This window comes from Eptesicus fuscus, chromosome 8 (genome assembly GCF_027574615.1).
Source record: "Eptesicus fuscus isolate TK198812 chromosome 8, DD_ASM_mEF_20220401, whole genome shotgun sequence".
Classification (NCBI taxonomy): Eukaryota; Metazoa; Chordata; class Mammalia; order Chiroptera; family Vespertilionidae; genus Eptesicus; species Eptesicus fuscus.
Window position 1 is genome coordinate 67,124,868 of NC_072480.1, and position 23,391 is coordinate 67,148,258.

The following is a 23,391-nucleotide window of genomic DNA, read 5'->3' on the forward strand; positions in this document are numbered from 1 at the left end:
GTGAAGTGGGTAAAGGGGTCAAATATACGGTAACAGAAGGAAACGACTTCAGGTAGTGAGCATGCAATAGAATGCACAGATGTTGAATTATAATTTACACCTGAAAATTATTAACCAGTTACTTTTACCCCAATAATTTTTTTAATACATTTTATTGATTTTTTACAGAGGAAGAGAGAGGGATAGAGAGTTAGAAACATCGATGAGAGAGAAACATCTATCAGCTGCTTCTTGCACACCCCCTACTGGGGATGTGCCCCGCAACCAAGGTACATGCCCTTGACCGGAATCGAACCTGGGACCCTTGAGTCCTGCAGGCTGATGCTCTATCCACTGAGCCAAACCGGTTTTGGCTACCCCAATAAATTTAATTTTAGAAATACATTTTCAGTGAACGGGTATTTATAGTAATATGTACTCAAATGCTACTCTGCATGCATATGTGCAGGTGAACAGGTGGACACACCCCTTAGCCTTCCTATTCTGAGTAGGAAGGAATCCTGGTAATTTGATTTCTGCGTCCAAAGCACAACAGCACATACTCAAAAACATACTTTTTTTTTTTAATTTGGAAAGTTTCTTTTTTTCCCCCCCAATTTTTTTTTATTAAGGTATTATATGTGTACATATCTTACCATTGCCCCCCTACCCCACTCCCATATATGCCCTCACCCCCCAGAGTTTTGTGTCCATTGGTTATGTTTATATGCATGCATACAAGTCCTTTGGTTGATCTCTTATCTTCCCCACCTCTCCCTAACCTTCCTGCTATAATTCAAAAACATTCTGATTCTAAGAACGATGCTTGCACCCAGACAGGTGACATGAAAAATACGTAGCCTCGGTCTCTCAGAATGTCATAACTGAAGAGTCTTAAATAACTCTTGGCATCAAATTAAAAGATGGATCGCTTTGCCCAAATAATCTTCAGTCACTTGCAAGAGTGATTTATATTCACCTACTTAACTTTAGCTGTATTCATGAGACACTCACATGGAATATTTCTACTGTTCTTCAGGCCCCTTATTTATGGGCGTTCCAGCCTCATTGCTATATAACCAGAGGCTCTGAGCTGCAGCTGTCGGGACCCTAATCCCTTCTGCAAGGACTCGAGGAATTGCTGCCAGTGTGTACAATAGCAAGCTGTGTGCTCGCCTTTCAGGCACCATCAGAGGTCTCGTCAGCAAAACAAAAGTTGTGGATGATTCTTTTTAAACTTCCAGAAATTCAACTAACTCGTTTAGGTATGTCCAGATTTAACACTTAGTAAATGTTGACCTTCAGGCAGACACGTATAATAAAGAATGCTCTCTTTAATGGGAGAGAAACTGGGAACAAGAAGGGTGACCACTCTTGCTATTATTTAGCCATGTAACCTCAGGCATGTAATTTAACCTTTGTTTTTTCCTTATTTGCAAACTATAAGGGAATTTGTCTTCTAACTTACTGTAAAGAAAATGTGATGGCTATGAAAAATGTTTTGGGATCCTTGGAAGAAAGGAGTGCTATATAAATTAATGATAGTATAGTGATTATTATATGACTCAAAATTGAGATATAAGATCAAATCATTGCTTTCCAAAGTTGGAATAACAGTTTGTTTAAGCTTATTCACATGATATGCTCTATTGAGAGGCATAAAATACTTTAATCTCTTCAGTTTTAACTATGTTTGCTGAGATGGTATGGATTCTTTACATTAGAAGCTACTCAAAAGACCATTTGGCAGGAGGGCCATTTGACATTGGGTATGTGCTAATGACACATTGATGGGAACAATGTGAACTTTGAATTTATTACTCTGTAGGAAGCTTTATTTTAGATGAATACTATGGTTTTTAATACACTGAATGAAACCAATTTTCTCCCAATGCTTTAATTACCTCTTTTAAGATTGCTATGTAACTAGTCAATATAAAGATGATGTCTTTCTTGTGATAGCTGAGTTAGTCTCTGGTGAAGAATGTTTTATTTCTCCAGTTGCTTCTAAAATTTCTGACTCTGAAGCCTTTGTTTGAATTTTTTTATTTGTACTAGATAGTTTGTGTTTCCATGGTATTCCTTAAAGCATGATTTATTAATATATGATTTTAATATCATGTCTCTGCTATATTTGAAGTTAAGCTTTATTATGTAAACATAAAAGTACTCAACACATTTTGAATTAATTGCTACTATTTGACATTTTAATGTATTATTTGCCCAGTTTTCAAGCACGATCTGGAAAAAGTCAATATATGGTCATCCATTAGTTCATCGCTTAATGGATCCAGAAGCTCAAAAAGGTAAATTATTTTATGTTTCTTTATGTAATTTGACTAATTGGAAGATGATAAACAACTAACAGAATACAAAATCTTATCTTTTCAGTGTTCATTAGTGTCTTAAATGGAGCTAGGACTTTTATCAATTATATATTATATCTTGGCTTGTGTTTGCTAACCTGTAAATATCTCTAATAGTGTTCAGTGTTTACTGCTGTACCTATAGTCCTGATGATATGTTAAAGGTAATTTTGAAGACAATAAATTAAAGATATAGTCTTGCTAAATATCTATATTTTAATCTGCAAAAATGGAATAATTCTTTTCCTAAGTGCTATACATGTGATTGTGATCTTGAGTTACTTTATTTCAGATAAGAAGATTGTAAGGGAGATAAGAAGTCTTATGTAAAACTACATGTTTTTATTCATGCTTGGATGAAAGATGATTTTATACTATGAAAACATTTCTCACCTTTGTTTATGTTTCCTCTGATGTATTAGTTAAAGGCAAATACATACAGAATGTAATTAACCTCTTGGTGAAAGGAGAATTTAAGTTTGAATTCTACTACCAGTGTAGTTATTTGAAATCGACCCACCATTTTTACATCATCTTAAATAGTATGGCTTTGCCGGATTATGTCATATAATTATCCCCATTATTTTGAGATAAAAAGTGAAGACATACACTCTTTCCATAGACTAGAAGAATTATTACCATGTTTTTGTAGTATATATTTTATTATTTTGGCTTCTTTATCTCCTTTATCTATATACTGTGGATGTTTTCTAAAAACTATAGTCCTATTTTTTCCTTTTTTTAGGCATACCAGGTGGCCTCTACCTAGGTGAGCATATTTCTAGGCCACGAGAGGTGGGTGTGTGCCCAGTGTTGGCAGCCTATGTAGCTTAAACACTAATGGTTTTCCTATAGTGGTTTTTGTAAACCTAAACATGTAAGGTTGTAATCATTTAGAGAATCCAACCATTTAGATGATTTGAATGAAGAAGCAATTTCTATGCAGTTTATGAATACAATTACATCATTGTCAACAATGCTTGGTATCATCTGTGTGTACCATAATTTGGCATATTACGAAGGAAACGAAATAAGTTCAAGGTAAGGTTGAGACAGAATTAGTATTAAAATATTTTACAACATGAATAATCACATCCCATAATCATCTATACAGCCAATTAAAGCTTTAAAAACATGTGTGTTATTGGCGTAGAGTCAGAGGGCATTTTGTTGGAAAGACTTTCCCTAACCAGAGGAACACTCAGTTCTCATGCACTAAAGGATGTTGACTTGTCCTGTCTTTACTATTTTATACTTAGTATCTTGTGCTTGGAAAGGATGGAACAAAACCATAGCCCAGTTCTTCTGTTTCAACACTGGCCTGAAGTACCTAGAATTACAAAATGTCACTTAGTTACAATACACAGATTAAAGTTAGGGCTATGGTAGATGCTAAAATTTCCTCTGTCTATGGTTTCTAACACTAGGTTATAATCTAAACTGTTTAAAACCTCGATCCTCGCCGAAGCCGGTTTGGCTCAGTGGATAGAGCATCGGCCTGCGGACTGAAGGGTCCCAGGTTCGATTCCGGTCAAGGGGCATGTACCTTGGTTGCGGGCACATCCCCAGTAGGGGTTGTGCAAGAGGCAGCTGATCGATGATTCTCTATCATCGATGTTTCTAACTCTCTATCCCTCTCTCTTCCTCTCTGTAAAAAATCAATAAAAAACAAACAAACAAACAAAAAACCTCGATCCTCATTATTCCAGATATGTTATGCTGTCCACCTCTTGCAAAAGCCACTTCTCCAGCCGTCAGCACTTGTAGCAATGTTCTAACCAGTGGTGTGCTCCTTAGGATCTGCATTCTTGGAGTAGGTCCTCCCAACCCAAGGCTCAGTGATTCCTGTGCACAATAACCCCTAAATTTGTACCCCCCTCCCGAAAGTGTTTGCTTGATATTTTATATACTGCCTTGTGTCCGTTTGGCTCTTTCAAGAAAACAGATGGGAAAATGGGATTAAACATGCAAGAGATTTATTGGTGGAAATGTTTGTGGAGGATAAAGAAGGAACAGAAGTAACCAGGGAGACCTTCAGACCCTGATGCAGGTCTGTGGAGAGGTGAGTGAGAAAAATAGGTTGGGTAGGAAGAGCCTTAAGACTGCAACACAGTTCTGAGAAAGTCTCTAGCAGGCCGATGGGGAACCCCTGAGCAAAAGTTGCTCACTAGAGGAGAGTCTTCTATGGAACAGCAATGGGCTGGCTTTAGTGGCAGCCCTAGGGGTAAGAATGGCCTGTGAGGAGCCAAAGGGACAGCAGCTGGCACTATTGGGCAGCCATCATCCCCACAGCAGATTCTCTCTCTCCCTCTTTTTTTTGAAGAGAGAGAGAGAGAGAGAGAGAGAGAGAGAGAGAGAGAGAGAGAGAGAGAAAGAGGAGAGAGAGAGAGAGAGACATCAATTTTTTGTTTTAGTTATTGATGCATTTGTTAGCTGATTCTTGTATGTGTCCTCACCAGGGAGCAAACTTACAACCTTGGTGTATCGGGACGGTGCTCTAAGCTGCCCAGCCATGGCATGAGCAGGTTCTCTTAATCTGAGTGGCACACCTCTGGCTGGCACTTCATGCCACATATTTTTAATATGCATTAAAATATATTTTTTCTTCACCAATTTGCCTCTCCACCTATATTTTATTTTTTTGCCCTGAAATCCACCTATATTTTCTACCTCAGTTTATGGCAACACCATTTCCCTAGCTATCCAGAAACCTGGAACATCCTAGTCCAGTGGTCGGCAAACCGCGGCTTGTGAGCCACATGTGGCTCTTTGGCCCCTTGAGTGTTCTAATGCCACTTCTTCAAAATAGTATCACCCAGGCCGAAAACCGACTTCTGCGCATGGGCCACGAAGTTTCAATCGCACTGTACGTGCGCGCCTGCACGTGGTATTTTGTGGAAGAGCCACACTCAAGGGGCCAAAGAGCCGCATGTGGCTCGCGAGTCGTGGTTTGCCAACCACTGTCCTAGTCTATCCCCTTTCCTCACACCCTTCATCATTAAACCCCATTGATTTTACCTCATAATATGTTTTCCTACCCTTCACCACCTGTTTGCAGCATCAGCCTTGATGCAGGTCAGTATTGTTTCTTCTCTTGATTATTATAGCTGCCTTCTAACGGGCTGCCCCCACCCTGGGCTAGTGCCCTTTCTTTATTCTCTCCATTTCCCCCCCATAACCTGCATGATCTTTTAAAAAAATCAATTCTTGCCACATTTGCCTTATGTTTAAAATTATTCACTGCATCATTAATTTTTATAGGATAAAATCAAGACTTAGCATGACATAAAGTGCTTTATCTCATGTTACTACCACGACTTACCTTACATTCTAGTTCTCAGAGTTTCCCAAATTGGAAAATTGGTCATCCCTTTTTGCCAGAGGGATATTGTGCATGTCGTTTCCTGTGTGTGGCATGGATTGCCCTCTTATTTGACTAACAAAGTCATACTTATCAAGGCTCTGGTCATTCTCTGAGACATGGAACTTTCTCTTTCTATTTTTGAGTTAGTCTCTATTGTAGCATTTATATGCTCCTCTGCCTTTGTATACATAGTGCTCAGGTACTCAATAAATCAGTGAATTAATGAATTAAGTATAACTGAGGCCTATTGACTGGACTTAAAATTTGCTCATTAGCGATGATCTTGTCTTTCTGGTTACCAGTCATTTTAGTCTTTTCACAACCAAGTATATTACTTATGATACCACCTGAAAATCTTTCACAAGGATTTACATAAATCTTTAGTAGAGCTGGATTAATGGGTAATGTGGCTTTTAGAAGCAATATTGCCTTAACATATGAAGAAGAAAGTTTATTTGAGTAATTATATTACTTTTTAAAAAAATTGATTTCAGAGAGAGGAAGGGTGAGAGACAGAAACATCAATGATGAGAGAGAATCATTGATTGGCTGCCTCCTACATGCCCTCTACTGGGGATTGAGCCTATAACCCCAGCATGTGACCTGACTGGGAATTGAACTATGGCTTCCTGGTTCATGGGTCAACACTCAATCACTGAGCCACACCAGCAGGGCAATTATATTGCTATTTAAGAAACGTATCAAACTATAGTTGGAAGCAATATGTTTAATATACCAGTTAGAGTACCATCACACATATAATTACTAAAGATTCATTCATCAACACATTTATGTGAAGTAAACTGAATAAATATATGCTAAATAAGACTAATAAATTTCCCACATATTGAATAAAAATAACTTAAATATAATAATCTGTCTCAGATGTCTTCCAAAGTAAGGTTTAAATGTCAAGTTTGAATGTCAATTGTTGCCCTTAGGGGTGGTCTACTACCACTTCAGAAGCTCACAAATTTATACTTGGCTCCTAGACCCAATGCTGCTGCCTTAGTTCAGACTCTTTCCCATCTTTTGTCTAGATTATTGTATGTCTCCTAATGAGCTTCTAATTTAGCCTTCAGTTGCTGCTGCCAGAGGTAACTGTTTATTTTTGTTTTATTTTGTTTTTTCTCATTTAAAAAATCTGCCCTTTATTTCTTTAAAAAAAATTATCTTTATTGTTGAAAGTATTACAGATGTTCCCCCTTTGACTCCCTCCTTCCTACTCCCTCAACCTCCCCAGGCCTTCACAGCACTATTGTCTGGGTTATGTATATATACATTCTAGAGGCCTGGTGCACGAATTTGTGCACCAGTGGGGTCCCTCAGCCTGGCCTGTGGGATCAGGTTGAAACCAGTTCTCTGATATCCCCTGAGGGGTCCTGGATTGCGAGAGGGCGCAGGTCAGGCCGAGGGACCTCACCGGTGCACAATCGGGGCCAGGGAGGGAGGCAGGAGGTTGGCTAACTGGGGAGGGACTGCAGGAGGGCTCCAGGGCATGTCCAGCCTATCTTGCTCAGTCCTGGCTGGAGCCCAGCAGCAAGCTAACCTACCTGTCAGATCATCTGCTGGTTAGTGCACATCATGGTGACTGGTCGACTGGTCAACTGTCTGCCCCCTGGTGGTCAGTGCACGTCATAGTGAGTGGTTGAGTGGCCTTAGCGTATTATTAGCATATTATGCTTTGATTGGTTGAACAGCCAACCTGCCGATTGGACACTTAGCATATTAGGCTTTTTTCATATAGGATAAGTTCTTTGGTTAATCTTTCCCACACCTTTCCTCTGAGAATCCTCAGTCTGTTGCATGCTTCCATGTCTTTGGTACTATTTTGTTTGTTAATTTCTTTTGTTCTTTAGATTTCACATATAAGTGGCACATATAAGTGGGATCAGAGGTAAGTTTTTAGACATCAAATTTGATCATGTATTTTTTTGTCCTAATGATCTTTATTGATTCCACCTCACTGTATAGAACAAAGGTTCCCAGATATATGATGACTCTCCAAGCCTGTTTCCAGCCTTGGTGGATGTTTCATCTTTTTTTTATTTATTTAATAAATCTTTTATTGTTCAGATTATTACAATTGTTCCTCTTTTTTCCCCCCATAGCTCCCCTCTACCCGGTTCCCACCCCACCCTCTGCCCTTACCTCCCCTCCACTGTCCTCATCCATAGGTGTAAGATTTTTGTCCAGTCTCTTCCCGCACCCCTTTCCCCCACACCCCTTTCCCCCAGTCCACTCCCTTTCTATGCCCCTGATTCTATTATATTCACCAGTTTATTCTGTTCATCAGATTTTCCCCTAGTCCACTCCCTTTCTATGCCCCTTTCCCCCAGTCCACTCCCTTTCTATGCCCCTGATTCTATTATATTCACCAGTTTATTCTGTTCATCAGATTTTTAATTCACTTGATTTTTAGATTCACTTGTTGATAGATATGTATTTGTTGTTCATAATTTTTATCTTTACCTTTTTCTTCTTCTTCCTCTTCTTAAAGAATACCTTGCAGCATTTCATATAATACTGGTTTGGTGTTGATGAACTCCTTTAGCTTTTTCTTATCTGTGAAGCTCTTTATCTGACCTTCAATTCTGAATGATAGCTTTGCTGGGTAGAGTAATCTTGGTTGTAGGTTCTTGCTATTCATCACTTTGAATATTTCTTGCCACTCCCATCTGGCCTGCATAGTTTCTGTTGAGAAATCAGCTGACAATTGTATGGGTGCTCCCTTGTAGGTAATTAACGGTTTTTCTCTTGCTGCTTTTAATATTCTCTCTTTGTCTTTTGCTCTTGAAATTTTAATTATGATGTGTCTTGGTGTGGTCCTCTTTGGATTCCTTTTGTTTGGAGTTCTGTGTGCTTCCTGGACTTGTAAGTCTATTTCTTTCACCAGGTGGGAGAAGTTTTCAGTCATTATTTCTTCAAATAGGTTTTCAGTATCTTGCTCTCTCTCTTCTTCTGGCACCCCCATTATTCTGATGTTGGTACGCTTGAAGTTGTCTCAGAGGCTCCTTACACTATCTTCAAATTTTCTTATTCTTTTTTCTTTTCTTTTCTGGTTGAGTGTTTTTTGCTTCTTTGTATTTCAAATCTTTGACTTGATTCTTGTATTCCTCTAGTCTGCAGTTAGGTCTCTTTATAATATTTTTTATTTCAGTCAGTGTATGTTTAATTTCTAGTTTGTCCTTTTTCATATCCTCGAGGGTCTCGCTAAATTTATCGGCCTTTTCTAGGAAATTCTTGAAAAACCTTATAACCGTGGTTTTGAACTCTATATCCAGTCATTTGCTTTCTTCCATTTCTTTTGTTTGTGATCTGTTTCTTTGTCTCCGCATTTTGACTGCTTCCCTGAGTTGGTAGAGTAGCTTTGTGTGCTAGGTGTCCTATATGGCCCAGTGGCTCAGCCTCCCCAGTTACCTGAGGTGGACACTCTTGGTGCACCCCTTTGTGAACTGTGTGTACAGCCTTGTTGTAGTTAAGTCTTGATTGTTGTTGGTATCAGTGGGAGGAATTGACGTCCAGGCCAATTGACTGTGAGGATCAGTTGTGTCTATGCCGGGAGAACTTCTGTGCTGGAGACAGCCTTATGAGACAAGACTTGCAAAATTGCAAAAGCATCTGTGCTCAGCTTGGATGGGGTGGAGTCTCAGGGCTGAGCAGACAGCCTTGGCTTCCCGTCAGCCCTGCCCTATGAGGCCCCTGGGTCTCAGTGTCCCTTGGTAATTGCTGCAAGCACCTCTGAGAGAAAGCCGCCCTCGAGTTTCGCCCACTGCCAGACAGTCCAGTTTCTCCCCCAATGAATCTGGATTCCCAGGTTCTCGTCTGGAACTGGAGTTCAGTGCAGTCGGGTGCTTCCATCTCCCTCCTGCTAGAGAAATCCAGTGGCACACTCAGCAGTCAGTCCTCTCTGTGCGCACTCCAGACCTCCCTTTTGCGGCTCCCCTGAGTTTCCGTGTGCTTTTCTCTTTTCCTGACAGACCAGATTCTCCCTGTGTAAGCCTCGGTCCCCAAGGTCTTACCTGGAACTGAGGTTCAGTGCAGTCGGAACTGGGGTTCAGTGCAGTCGGGAGCTTCCGTCTCCCTCCTGCTAGAGAAAGCCAGCCAGGCACTCAGCCGCACTCAGCTGCCCGTACACTCCGCGCACGTGTCTCTGTACCTCAGCCTTTTGCAGCTCCTCTGAGTCTCCGTATGCTTTTCTCTTTCCTTCTAGTTGTAGAATTTCCACTCATCCAGCTTTCCTGTGGTTCTGGATGATGTCCGTTTTGTCTTTTAGTTGTAGTTTTGAAATTGTTGTTTAGGTGTTTACCTCTGCCGCCATCTTGGTTTCTCCCGGATGTTTCATCTTTAATGACTTTACTTCCTTCCTTTTCTGCCTGGCAGCCTTCCTCATCCCTCCAATTTAGCTCAAATGTCTCCTTGAGAATGCTTCTCTAATCTGACCAACCAGTGATGTTTACCATAGCAATTTGGAAATATTTCTTTTATTGCACTTATTATACTTCACTGGCATTTGTTTATTTGTCTCTTCCCACTGTGATCCTAGCAGCAAACTTTGAGTCCAACTATTTTTTTCCCCCAATTGCATCCTGAAGAGTCTCAGTAAAAGATGAATTTTCTTTCTTCTTAAACATAATCACTTAATCCACTTGATTAAAGTTACAGCCTCTGTACATTCTTGAAATTAAGTAGACATGTAGACAAAAAAATACATTTGTGAAATCTCAGGAATTAGTTTCAACATAAGGACCCAAGACCTTGACATACCCAGGCATTCAGAATTCTATCTTTCAGGTTAGCTTGTGACAATTTACTAATCTGAAAATACCTTTAATATCTTTCTTCTTTTTAATCTCTAGATATTTCTTAAGAAGAATGACATTCAACTTTGAATAGAAGATTCAACCGAATGACAATCTCTTTCATTTAGTTGATGTTTTTTTACTTTAAAATATCTGACAGGTTTTCATGACAGCCCTGTAATGGAAGCTTAAATTCACTTGTCACAGCTATTAAGGATGTGTGTGTGTGTGTGTGTGTGTGTGTGTGTGTGTGTGTGTATTTCTGTGATCTGACCCTTCCATTTATTATTGTTGATACTGACCTTAAAAGTATAAAAAAGAATATAGATCAGCCTTTATTTTTGAAGGCTTGCTGCAATTCAGCCTTGGAAGTCAAATCTCTGTAGGATTTTCCTCTTAAGAAAATCATCATCATAATGTGGCAAAATCTTGCTAATTTTCACTTCATAATTAATTCTCAGGAGAACAAGAGCACCTGGTAGATTTTATTCATTATCAGCAAAGATTTTGTAGCAGGAAATGGTGATAAGATTTTTTTTTTATATCAAAAAGCATTAAAATAGATAAGCTCAAGATAGCAACATAGTTGTAATACTATCTTGATTATGTTGTATTTACAATCTGTTTTAATATTTATGTTTCAATATTAAATTCATTAATAAAATAATACACTAAGGTTATAGTAGGTAGCTTTTATCTAAAGGTACAGATATGAGTTTTCTGCTTTTCACAGAAGAAAGTCAAGATTCATCATTTTGTGTAATATTATCCAGTTTTAGTTATTTGTCCTGGAGCCTGAGTGCTAGGTAACAAGGAGAGAATATGTGTGGAAAAATTATTATTCAGAATTGTAAATTAAATTTCACTGCATGAGAATGCTATTAATTTTTTGAGACAATTCCTCTTCAAATCTACTCATTTATTAATCATCTCAAGATCCAATCCCATATTCAACAAATAACTACATACGCACTTTGAGAGACATGATTTTTGTGTATTACATTGGGAGCATAGATTTCTCCCTTTTACAACAAGGCTACTTTAGGGATATCCTTATAACAGTGCAGCTCTTTTTATTAGATTCTAGTTCAGAGGTTCTTATCCTCAACCTTAAGATGGGTGGTGATATTGTTAAAACTTAATATCAAGCATGTCTTTTGGTTTAAATAAATAACTAATATTAAAATTATTACCTCAAAATCTTTAAATAGAAGTTAATGCTTAAAAACAGCAGTCAAAGTTTTAAGGTGGAAATAATTGTATGTGTGTCTATATTTTCTTTTAAAATCTCATATATCTAGACAAATTATGTTAAGTAGCCAAGTTTAGTATATTTTGGTTTCTTGGTATAAATTATGCTAATTTTTATCTGTTACTTCTTGTGGAATGACTGTAGTATTCAAATAGCATTTAAGTACAAAAGAGAATACTATTTAATAAAGAGGGAATATGCAAATTGACCATCTCACCATACACAAAGATGGCGGCACCCATAGCCACAAGATGGCGGCGTCCAGTCCTCTCAGCCCCGCCGAAGTCCCCCAGTCCTGGGGGGTGGCAGCCATGCCGTTTGCCTGCCACCGGAGTCCCCCAGTCCTTTCAGCCCAGCCGGGGGACAACCACTCCACGCGCTTACCCCTGGAGTCCCCCAGTCATATCACAGAAAATGGGTTGCTTCAAAAGTTGGTTAAGTTTCTTAGGACAAAAAGCATTCAAAATCTTTGAAAAGGGAATTCCAATATTTATAAAAGTTTGGACTAGACAATTCAAGGTTATTTCCACTACAACCTTCTATGATTTTGTGATATTAACATTCTGAATTCACATAGTACCAGCTGTATTGTATGTAAGCAGATATTATTTAAAGGAATGGCCATTATTATTAAAACAACTCATAAAACCATACTGTTTGTATGTCAAGGACATTCTGTGTGATTTTCCTAATGTTTGGAGTTAATGCCCCTAAACTGGCAGCTGGACATCCCCTGAGGGGTCCCAGATTGGAGAGGGTGCAGGCCGGGCTGAGGGACACCTCCCCCACCACCCCGTGCATGAATTTTGTGCACTGGGCCTCTAGTATTGATATAAAACATTGTCAATTTAATTTTATTCAACATGATAATGTTTTCTATATTATATGTGGTCATTATAGGCATATAACTACTTTTGAATTACCATATTTAGTAGGTAGACTTGTGCTCTTTTGGAATGGATATGCAATTAATAGTGGTTATTGTTGTTTAATGAAATTCTTTGAAGGCCCTTTATTTTGGGGTATAAGTAATTTTCATTTATAATATACTCACATATATATTTCAAGTCTCACTTCCTTATAAAGATAAAGATGTGATCATTCTTTTTTTAAAATATATTTTATTGATTTTTTACAGAGAGGAAGAGGGAGGGATAGAGAGTTAGAAACATCGATGAGAGAGAAACATCGATCAGCTGCTTCTTGCACACCCCCTACTGGGGATGTCCCCGCAACCAAGGTACATGCCCTTGACCGGAATCGAAACTGGGACCCTTGAGTCCGCAGGCCGACGCTCTATCCACTGAGCCAAACCGGTTTTGGCAAGATGTGATCATTCTTAAAAAGAAATAACTATTTAGGAAGACAGTAAAAAAAAACACCAGGAATTATTTGTTCATATACTGTAGTTTTTAAAACAAAAACACTAATCTGATCAACTAACCTTTAAAAGAAAGTGCAAAGTCAGAGATGTCACTTCGTTCCAGTAAATATTCACTGGCAAAGTTTTTTTTATATCAAAGATTGGAACTTTAGGAGATGCTCCTGGGATTTAGTGTACTCAAAAATCTATTAAACCCTGATACCTTAGGTGACTTGTCAAAGAAGTGCTGCATTTACAAGGAGTTTGCAAGGAGGCCCAAGAGGGTATATTCAGCTAAAGGTCAAGGAAGCAATTAATGTTCTCTGCTTTTCCCTAAAGAACTTCCACAGCAAACATTGCACACCAGCCCCCCCCCCCCCCTCATCTTAGCAAGGCAAGTGAATATAGTGAAATGAAAGTTAAAGTTCAAATAAAACATATTACTAATATTATTTGGATCTTATAGCTCTTCCTGAATGTGAATGTGAATGCGAAATATATCAGAAGAGAGGCTCTTGCTGAAGAATATCAATTTTTCATCTCTTTGTTTTCTCTGCTTTCTGCCAAGAGTCCATCGATGTTTGTGGTCCTGGGAGAGTGGGATGGTAGATTGGGCCCTTCCTGTGGTGTGTAGTGAAGTTGGAATTCTTTTGGGGAATATTTGATTTTTGTATGGATCCTAAGCAGGACTCTATTAAGGGGTTACATAATTTAGGTCAGGAAATCATCTATGTATTTCACAGGTTGACATGGTGTTCTTTCTTCTGTGTTTCATTGTGCTTTCCTTTCTCCTCCATTTTAAGTTGCCATATAACATTGCATTGTCCATTTGTGTGTCTCTCTCTGCACATCTGTCAGGTTCACCAGCACAAGGACTGTATCCTTGAATTTTTTCATTCTCAGTCACTAGACAGTGTGTAGGGTTTAGTAAGTACTCAGTGAATACTTATTGAATGAATAAATGAATGCATATCTTAGCCCTATCATTTGAAACACTTCTCTCCAGCCTACTGAGGAATCTTACTCCCCGTTCCTTCCCTTCCCTTCCAAAGTCTGATATCTCTCTCTCTCTCTCTCCACTACTGGCTTCCTTTTGTCTACTTTTATTTACTTTCTCTCCTACATTTCCTTAGCACATTGTATCTCTATGATAGCACTTCTCCACATGATGTCATGTAGTTCTTTTATGGAGTCATAGAAATTCAGTTGTACAGTGGCCTAGTCCAGCTAGATTAAACATCAACCTGGTGTATCCCTAATATCTAGAAAGAATAGTCTGGTTTCTGTTCGATAGCTTCTGGAGACTAATTACTTACTACCTTTTGAGGCAAGCCCTTTTATTTTAGAAAAGGTGTGATTGTTAGAAAAATGTTAAAAATTTGCTTTATTGTAATTATTTTCCTTGAGTTCATATTCTGCTCTCTGGGAACATCACACACACACACACACACACACACACACACACACACACACACACACACACTCCAATCTCTTTTATTTGCTGCACCTTCAAATTTGTGATAACTCTTGCGTTCCCTCTTTCTGATGAAAATGCTGATCTTCTGAAACTGCCTTCATGGGGCTGAGGGTCAACAGTCCTCACCTCCCAGTTGCTGTAGTTTCTCAGTGGCCCTCTAAACTGGGGCTTTCCAAACTCAATGTGGGGCTACAAATATGACCTGACCACTTTAAAATAGAACAGAGTTCTATACTTCTCTCGTTTTAAAATTATATTGTTAATAAGGTCTGGGTATATTAGCTTTTTTGATAGTTGTATTTTACTTTTGTCTCATATTGAGCTTGTGGGCAATTAAATGTATATATCTTTTCCCCTCCACAAATAAGTCATCCTGAATGTGAACTTTATATTTGTCTTTATCGTATTTCATATGAAGTTCAATCCACTGCTATAGCCCATCAAGATATTTTGTTTCACATTCAGTTTTCTACTATAATTCCCCATTACACATATCATTTGAATATTTGATCACACTGTTATCAGTCAAACCAGTAACAAAAATGTCAATCAGAGCAAAGCTGCAAACACCCATTAATTAGAATGGTCTATCCAGTGGGAACCAAAGCCAAGTACTTAAGGGGTATTGTGGAAAAACGAACTTACATCTAATTCTTCACGGGGATGGATTGAGGTACCTCATGTATTACTGAAGTTCATACAGTTGTGTGTATGCATCTCTACTCTTCCAGAGGGTAGAACCATGTCTGTCTGGCTAACAGCTGTCTTCCGTCATCTAGTTCAGTGCCTGGCACATAGCAGACCTTTAATACATATGGTTTTGTTGAAAGAGTAAATGGAACAACCAAGGAATAAATGTTCTGGCTTAAGATTTTGTTTGTTTGTTTTTTGTTTCTTTTTGTGGCTTAACCTTTTGCACTTGGATGTCGAGTGTGACTCGACACGGTTAGCATCTGTAGCAGCTCGTATGTCGAATTGTATTGAATGGATCAATAATTTGAAATATAAAAAAAGCCAAATAAATAAGTTTGTATGAAAAGAAACTCCAGTTTTTTATTCTACTGCCGCACTTTGTAAAACCTGGGGTATTTAAAAAATTAAATCCCGAGTAGAATAAAGGAATCGAGAAAAAAGCAAGTGAGTGCAAAGGGTTAAGTTTTAAAAATGAATCTTTTGTATCTATTTCTCTCTTTTAAAGAATTACAAACTTTTTCATTTCCTTGGTTTCCTTAGTCTTTATTTTCCACCTTCTCTTCTGAAGAGATTCATTAGTGTTGAGGTTGGGGAAGTGGCAAAGAACAAAGACAAGTCTTGAAGGATTAGGTATTGGTGTAAGAAAGAAATAGTTTCTCTATTAATTCAAATCTTATATTAGACTAGAGGCCTGCTGCACAAAATTTGTGCATGGGTAGGGTCCCTAGGCCTGGCCAGCAATCAGGGCTGATCTGTGGGGCAGCTGGTGGGGTGATCGGGGGCCCCTGCTGGCTCCTCCCTTGGCTTGCCTGGGGCCACGTGCTCACCGGCCCTGCACCCTGCTGCCGCCACCAGTCGCCTCCCTCTGTGGGGTGACTGGTGGGGCAATCAGGGGGCCCCCACTGGCACCCACCTTGGCTAGCCTGGCGCCTGCAGGCTCAGGGCAGCTCCTGCATTGAGCATCTACCCCCTGGTGGTCAGTGCACATCATAGCGACTGGTTGTTCTGCTGGTCATTCTGTCACTTAGTTGATTTGCATATTAGGCTTTTATTATATAGGAGAGGTTAAACCTAAGACATATTTCTTTTATGAAGCCATCCCTGAGTAACCTCCACCACAGTGATTTCCCCTTTTTTATTTAACTGTAGAATCCACCCCCAAGCATTATTGCGGTATAATTGTATATATTTAAGATGTACAACTTGTTTTACACATTGTGAAATGAATACCATAATCAAGTATGAATACCATAATTCATTCATAATCACATAGTTAACATTTTCTTGTGTGTGTGTGTATGGTGAGAATACTAAAGGTCTACTGTCAGTAAACTTTAAGTATGTAATACATTATTATTAACTATAGTTACCATGCTGTATATTAGATCTCCAGAACTTATTCATCTTGTATAACCAAAATTTTGTACCCTTTGATCAGCATCTCCCCATTTCTCTCACTTGCCAGTCCCTGCCCATTCTACTCTCTGCTTCTATGAGTGACTATGGAATTTTCAGTTGTACAATTCAATATCACACTATCAGATATTTTTTATTACATGCTGATCTTATTTTATCATTTAGTTTTATAACCAAAATATCATAAAAGCTATAACAACAACAATAATAACAATAATATGTTGAGCCCCATGTAATTGTAGACAAGGTGCTAAGTGCTTTGCATGCATCATCTTATTTCCAATCTCCCAACACTTTTTGATGTATGTTTTTCTATATTTCCCATTTTACAAATAAGAAATTGGAGGCTTAGAGAGAGATGTATATCTTGGTCCATAAAGAGTTTGTAAATTCTTTGGGACTATTAAGTTCTTTTTAAATTACTTCTTTTTAGTAGTTTAGCTTGGAACAACCAAAAAAGGAGCTCCTTTTTGGCTCCTTTATTTATAGGTTGTGTGACTCTCTGAGTCCTAGTTTTTTTTTTATCTGTAGATGTGCAAATGATAATGCATATCTTACAAGGTTTGTTGCAAAAATTACATGAAATATAATATACGATGTATTTAACATGGGCTGACATGTGAAGAAAGTGCTCGGTAATTGGTAGTTAATGTTGCTTATTAACTTTATGTAATGTTGTTGATGTTATAGTACCATGAGTTATGGCCCTCCCCAAAGTAACATAAACATAATAATAAAATAATATAAGAGTATATTGTTGGGTGGTGGTAAATATTTTTTTAATCTGAATAAAGGCAGGTCATAAAGGATATGCATTACTGAAGTAACTGAAACTGCATTATACAGCCAATGTGAATAGTTGGGTTCTTATATTCCATCACCAATATTTCTTTTGTCCTAGTTGAACATGTTGAGTTGCCTTAAAATATATTGTTTTTAAAAACTATATTAACATTTGTTTCACATAGCATTGCAGAAATGGACAGTGGTGATTTCAACTTCAGTGAAATCAGAAAGACGTTGTCATCCTGTTGTGTGGAATGTTAGCTTACATCTTGAGTCATTTTCAAATAGTTTACCTTATTAGTACATTGCACCTAAAGTCAGTGAATATTCAAAAGTAACTTAGAATAAGTAGAAACATTGCATTTCCATCAGGTTTTCATTATTTTACTAACACGACCATAACAATTGCCTTTTTCTTTTACTTTCAGGAGACAGAGAAGACAATGATGACAAGAAAGTGGTTGCAGAGATCATGGCAAGGTGTTTTTTTCCAGCTCTAGTAACAACCATCCCCTGGGAAGGATTTCATTTTGTTGGTCAGGAGATTCGAATTACTGAAGCCATGGATTGTTATGGTGCTGTTGTTTGGCCATCGGTATAATTTCATACAAAATTTGTTACATTTCAATTATTTTCAGTTTTGTTCATTATTATGTACTATTTGTAAAAAGAAAATAGGTTCCATAGTTCTATTTTTTGACCTCAAACAACAGTAAAATTTAGAAATCATGAAATTGGGAAAATGCTTCCACCAATTAATTCTACTTCTGACATGTAGGATTAATAAAATGTTGTTTGCACCTTAAGAGTTTTGTGACCCTAAGGGTTTAGAATTGCAAACATTTTATTTCTTATTTAACTGGTGCATTTGAGTTAACCAATTATAATGAAATGTTTATCAATGTCAAATGGAGAATAGTCTAAAATATTCTCCTTTACTAATTGTCCCATGAAGGGTTCAGACCCCTCATTGCTATCTGCTCCAATCTCACACAATGCTTTGAAATGATTATTATTAGGAATTGCTTTCTTTAAAGATAATCACCCTAAGCAACTGAACTCCATATTTTTAGTTGTCTCTTTTCTCTTCAACAATCCCCAAAGACTCTTTCTTGCCTAAATGTTGAGTCCTTGGAGGATGTACTTCTGTTGATAATTTTCTGTAGTTCTATCTATGTATACACACAAACATACACACATAAATATCAAAGCATTAGTGGGCTATTTATTTAATAGGGTTTAATTATACATCTGTTATTACTGGCCAAGTACTATTTCTTTTTCTTCTTAACTTTCATAGGCCCTTGTTCTATGCTATTTTCTGGAGACAAATGTAAAGCAGTATAATATGGTTGACAAAAATGTGATTGAAATTGGAGCTGGAACAGGGCTTATTTCCATTGTGGCAAGTTTACTAGGTAAGCAGGTATTTTATTATTTATTTGCTGCAAAAAGCTTTATTGTTTCATTTGGCCTGATGCATGGGAGGGGGCTTCAGGGTGGTCAAAAGAATGGCTAGTAATTTCAGGGAGAGGCTCAGGTAAAAGTCAGACACCAGGGGAATGCAGAGGGGCCCCTCAAAGGCCTCTGGGTCCAAAGGCTCCTAGTCGTGCTTGAGGGTGAGCCTTTCGAAGAGATGCTCGCCCAGCCCAGCCTGGGGGTGGGCCAGCCTGTGGATGTTAGTCAGGTGTCGCCCATCTTCTTGATGAATTTCACCTGCTCATCCAGAAAGTGGTTCTCCAGGAAGTCACAGAGCTGAGGATCTGCATAGGTAGAACCCAAGGCATGCAACTCCAAAAGGTCCTGGTTCAGATTCCTCTCCAAGGTCAGGGCAGCTTCCATGGCATCCTGAGTTTTGCCCCACTCATCTTGGAGGCTTCAGCACTTCCTGGAAGAGAATGCAGCCGCCACACTTGTTTTGCAACTTTAAGAGATGCTCAGCGCCCCTGCGCTTCTTCTCTGCCAACTCGCGCCCTCTGCATCAAGAGCCACATCTTCCAGGTCGAAATAGAGCCCAGAGAGAGGAGGTGTAGGAGGCCCACAGATGCAGGTTGGCCAGGCGGTTGACTGCAGCTTCCACCTCGGTGGAATAATTCTGACAAATTTGGCAGCTCACAGTTGTTCAGCAATAAAGAGTTAAGGTAGGAAAAAAACACACAAAACTGGTGTGTTGGCTGGTCCCGGAGGTGGTTCTGAGGGTGGTGACTGGATAAGATGCAGGAGAGTGGTCAGAGTCTGGAGAAGGGGCATCCCTAGTTCTGTTCTGTCCAAAAACTGTTGAAGCAAGAGACAGATCTGGGACCGCCGAGGGCACTGCCTAGGCATTTTTGATTGAATGGTGTTTGAAGAATTTAATGATCAAATATCATTATCTGCTTTAACTATCCAATGTACTATGACCTTGGTCTATTTTTAATTCCTTAATTGTTTGAATGAGCTTCATCAAGAAACTATAAATTTTAAAGTCACCTTACTGGTTTCTTTTAGAATTTTCTGTGAAGTTGTATTAATTCTTCTCAGGGAGTGCTAAGTCACAAATGTATTCTAATTTTGAGGTGCACTTAAGCATCCTGGCTGGCTGCTAGAGGAGATGCATGAAATACTAAGTATAGGCAGAATCTACTGCTGCTGACTCTCATATTCTTTATCTAAATTTTAGCCCATTTTAACATTTCCATGTAGCCATATATTTCTTTTGGGTTTTGAAGTCCTCTGCTTTTATGAAAAAGCCCCTGTTAGAATAGAGAAGGAATATTAGAAATCATGTCTGCTTTTAATTTTATGCATTTGCCCTTGGCTTAATTTTCACAGTTCGGTTTCATTCTTCTTTTGCAACCTCTTGTTTTCTCACCAGAATCTTATTTTCCAGCTAAATGTGTGAGGGTCTCTGCATGCCTCAGCCTGCTCTAGTTAAATCTTTTTGTTGTTGTTGTTATAGATTGTCTTGATTTAGCTGCCCTTTCTGGTGTGTGCTACCCAAATCTTGATTTCCTTCATCTTCAGAAGTGCACACCTGCCACTCTAAAATCTTGAGAAGAATTCAGGATTTAGCAATTTATAACGTTCTAAAAACTGGGAAAATATAGGATCCTTGAAGTCCTCCTCAAATATATATAATTTCTCTTGTCCTGATACTTCTTTCCAAAGTCATCATTCCATTTTGTGTGAATAGAGTCTAAGGCACTATTGAAGGCTTCCCTATCTAGGAGCAGAATTTGTTTTTGGGAAGTAATTTGTTTCATTAAAAAGAATTATCCTTTCAGTATGCTTGTTTATCTGGACAAAAATATCAAAAGATTGAAGCTTTGTCCTAACCGGTTTGGCTCAGTGGATAGAGAGTCGGCCTGTGGACTGAAGGGTCCCAGGTTTGATTCCGGTCAAAGGCATGTACCTTGGTTGCGGGCACATCCCCAGTAGGGGGTGTGCAGGAGGCAGCTGATCGATGTTTCTCTCTCATCAATGTTTCTAACTCTCTATCCCTTTCCCTTCCTCTCTGTAAAACAATCAATAAAAAACCCCAAATCAATTAAAAAAAAAGATTGAAGCTTTCTTTAGTCAGTAATTCAAAAAATGGTGGTGTTTACTTCTCTAGACATAATGATATTAATAGTCAGATATTTTACACTCACTGTAAGTAAGGGTGTATTCCTTTTCTTGGGATTTAAAAATTTGTAGAAAATGATAGAGCCAACCACATTAGAGTTGAAGATTCATATTTCTGCGATTCTACCAATGATGTGCATATTTCCCTCCCATTTTAATATTTTCCACAAAATACAATTAATGGCCAGAGGAACTTGCCATTGGGACTAAGAAATGGGTTCTAAACTGGTCTGGGCTGAACTAGACTTCTCTTCCAGTTCTGCTTTCCCATTGCTTCCTGAGTCTGTTCTTGTCTGATGATGTGGAATTGACCAATCTAGATTTATTTACACATTATTTTTAGGCTCTGCTGTTGCTCACAGTTTACTTTAAGGGCCAATTTTTTTTTTTTTTTTTTGGTTATTGGACCTTCCATTTTCCTCCAGCAAATGACCACCACTATTCACTTTTAACTAGGAAATGGTTTATGTTTTCTTCATTTGAGCATTCTGTTCTGCATCTGTGATCTTTGGCTGTGTGAACACTATATGCAGCTTGACTTAAAATTAGGTCAAGCTGAAAACTTGGGCATAAACATGAATGTCATGATACTGTCAATGTAATGCCATTGAAAAGTCTTTCCTCCCCCCATTTCTCATATTTTAGTACTTTCTATTCAATGATAGGATGCCCAATTTTGTATACACTTGTTCAGTCTCACAGCACTGGGGCTCGAATTCTTTTAGGGAAGAAACTGGTTATCTTTTAACAATGACTTTTGATTGTTCTAGTGAGGATACCAAATATTTTTAATTTACTTTTCTTTTGATTAGTTTCTCCTAGCATTTAGTAGATAAATAGAAAATAACAGCAGCAGCAACAAAACAAAGAAAAAAACTGGAACAGAAAAACGGAGTGCAAAAGTACCATGGGAATCGAATTTTTTTAAGGGGAGGCATAAAACTGCCTTCGCATCCTTTTTGAAAGGGATTTCTCTGCTGTGTGTACTGACCAGTTTTTTCCTTGGGACTAGCAGTTGTGCAGAATTGCAATATGCATGTTGGCTTGAAACTGGATTGTTTACTTTATCCCATGAGGGTTACTTTTCTACTGCCCTTTGCTTCACAGGTGCACATGTGACTGCCACAGATTTACCTGAATTACTTGGAAACCTGCAATATAATATATCCCGAAACACCAAAATGAAATGTAAGCATTTGCCTCAGGTTAAAGAACTCTCCTGGGGCATAGCTTTAGACAAGAACTTCCCCAGGTCTTCCAACAATTTTGATTATATCTTGGCGGCTGATGTTGTCTATGCTCATCCTTTCCTGGAAGAACTCCTCATTACCTTTGACCATCTGTGCAAAGAAGCTACCATCATCCTCTGGGTCATGAAATTTAGGTTAGAGAAAGAAAATAAATTTATAGATAGATTTAAGGAGTTGTTTGACGTGGAGGAGATTTCTAGTTTCCCTAGCTTGAATATTAAGCTGTATAAAGCTATGAAGAAAAATCGAAGGAGTGCATGATATCCTCAAAGGAGGACTTGGAAAGCAAAGGCAATTTCTAGTAGATTATGACTTTAAAGAAGACCGTGGATAAGATGATGCAGCACTGACTTTCTCAAGGGGGAACACACGCGCGCGCGCGCGCGCGCGCGCGCGCGCGCGCGCACACACACGCACTTGATATATCCAAGATAGCAATTTTCTAATTTATAGCACGTGGGTCTGGAGGATGGCAGAGCCATACTATGTGGTTAGGACATTGGTTAGGACAATGTCTGCTTTTTTTAATTCCTACTTCCATAGCACCCTTTATTATTATGATCATTGTAATAAATAGTGCAATTATTATTATTTTTAATGGGTAACTGTAGAATGGTGGTTTTCAATAATGATATCTCAAAAATAAACTTATATTATTCTCTATTTAGAAGTAAAGAAATGGACTATAGTGGGATATGCAAATAAATCTGAAGGAGCAGATACATAATATAATGGTAAATGTTAGATTATTGTGGTTTTCGTTAGTGCCAGCCTATAGGCAGTCTGTCATCTCTGGTTGGCAGGGTGGGCCTTCAGCACAACCTCTGAAATCAATCAAGCTTGTGGATTTGAGGTTATAGGCAAGGACATTTCACTCTGGTAAATGAAAAATGAATGGAAGTGAACATAAAACAGTTGGGATTTTGGAGGAGTTATTGTTTTATTTTTAAACCAAGTACAGTTATTTTTCTTTTATCACAAAAACAGAAATAAATATAAAAACTTTGGATTGAAAATACACATAAAAAGATATAGGCTCT

General features: G+C 38.4%; 1 protein-coding gene across 1 annotated transcript; it reads left to right on the forward strand.

Moving 5' to 3' along the window:
- The first annotated feature begins 2,189 nt into the window (after nt 1–2,189).
- On the forward strand, nt 2,190–22,612 carry LOC103288314 (methyltransferase 21C, AARS1 lysine). Its single transcript, XM_008144020.3, is given in 5 exon segments — nt 2,190–2,214; nt 2,217–2,285; nt 17,927–18,093; nt 18,799–18,916; nt 22,209–22,612. Coding segments are annotated over 5 exon segments (783 nt in total).
- Nucleotides 22,613–23,391: the final 779 nt, after the last annotated feature.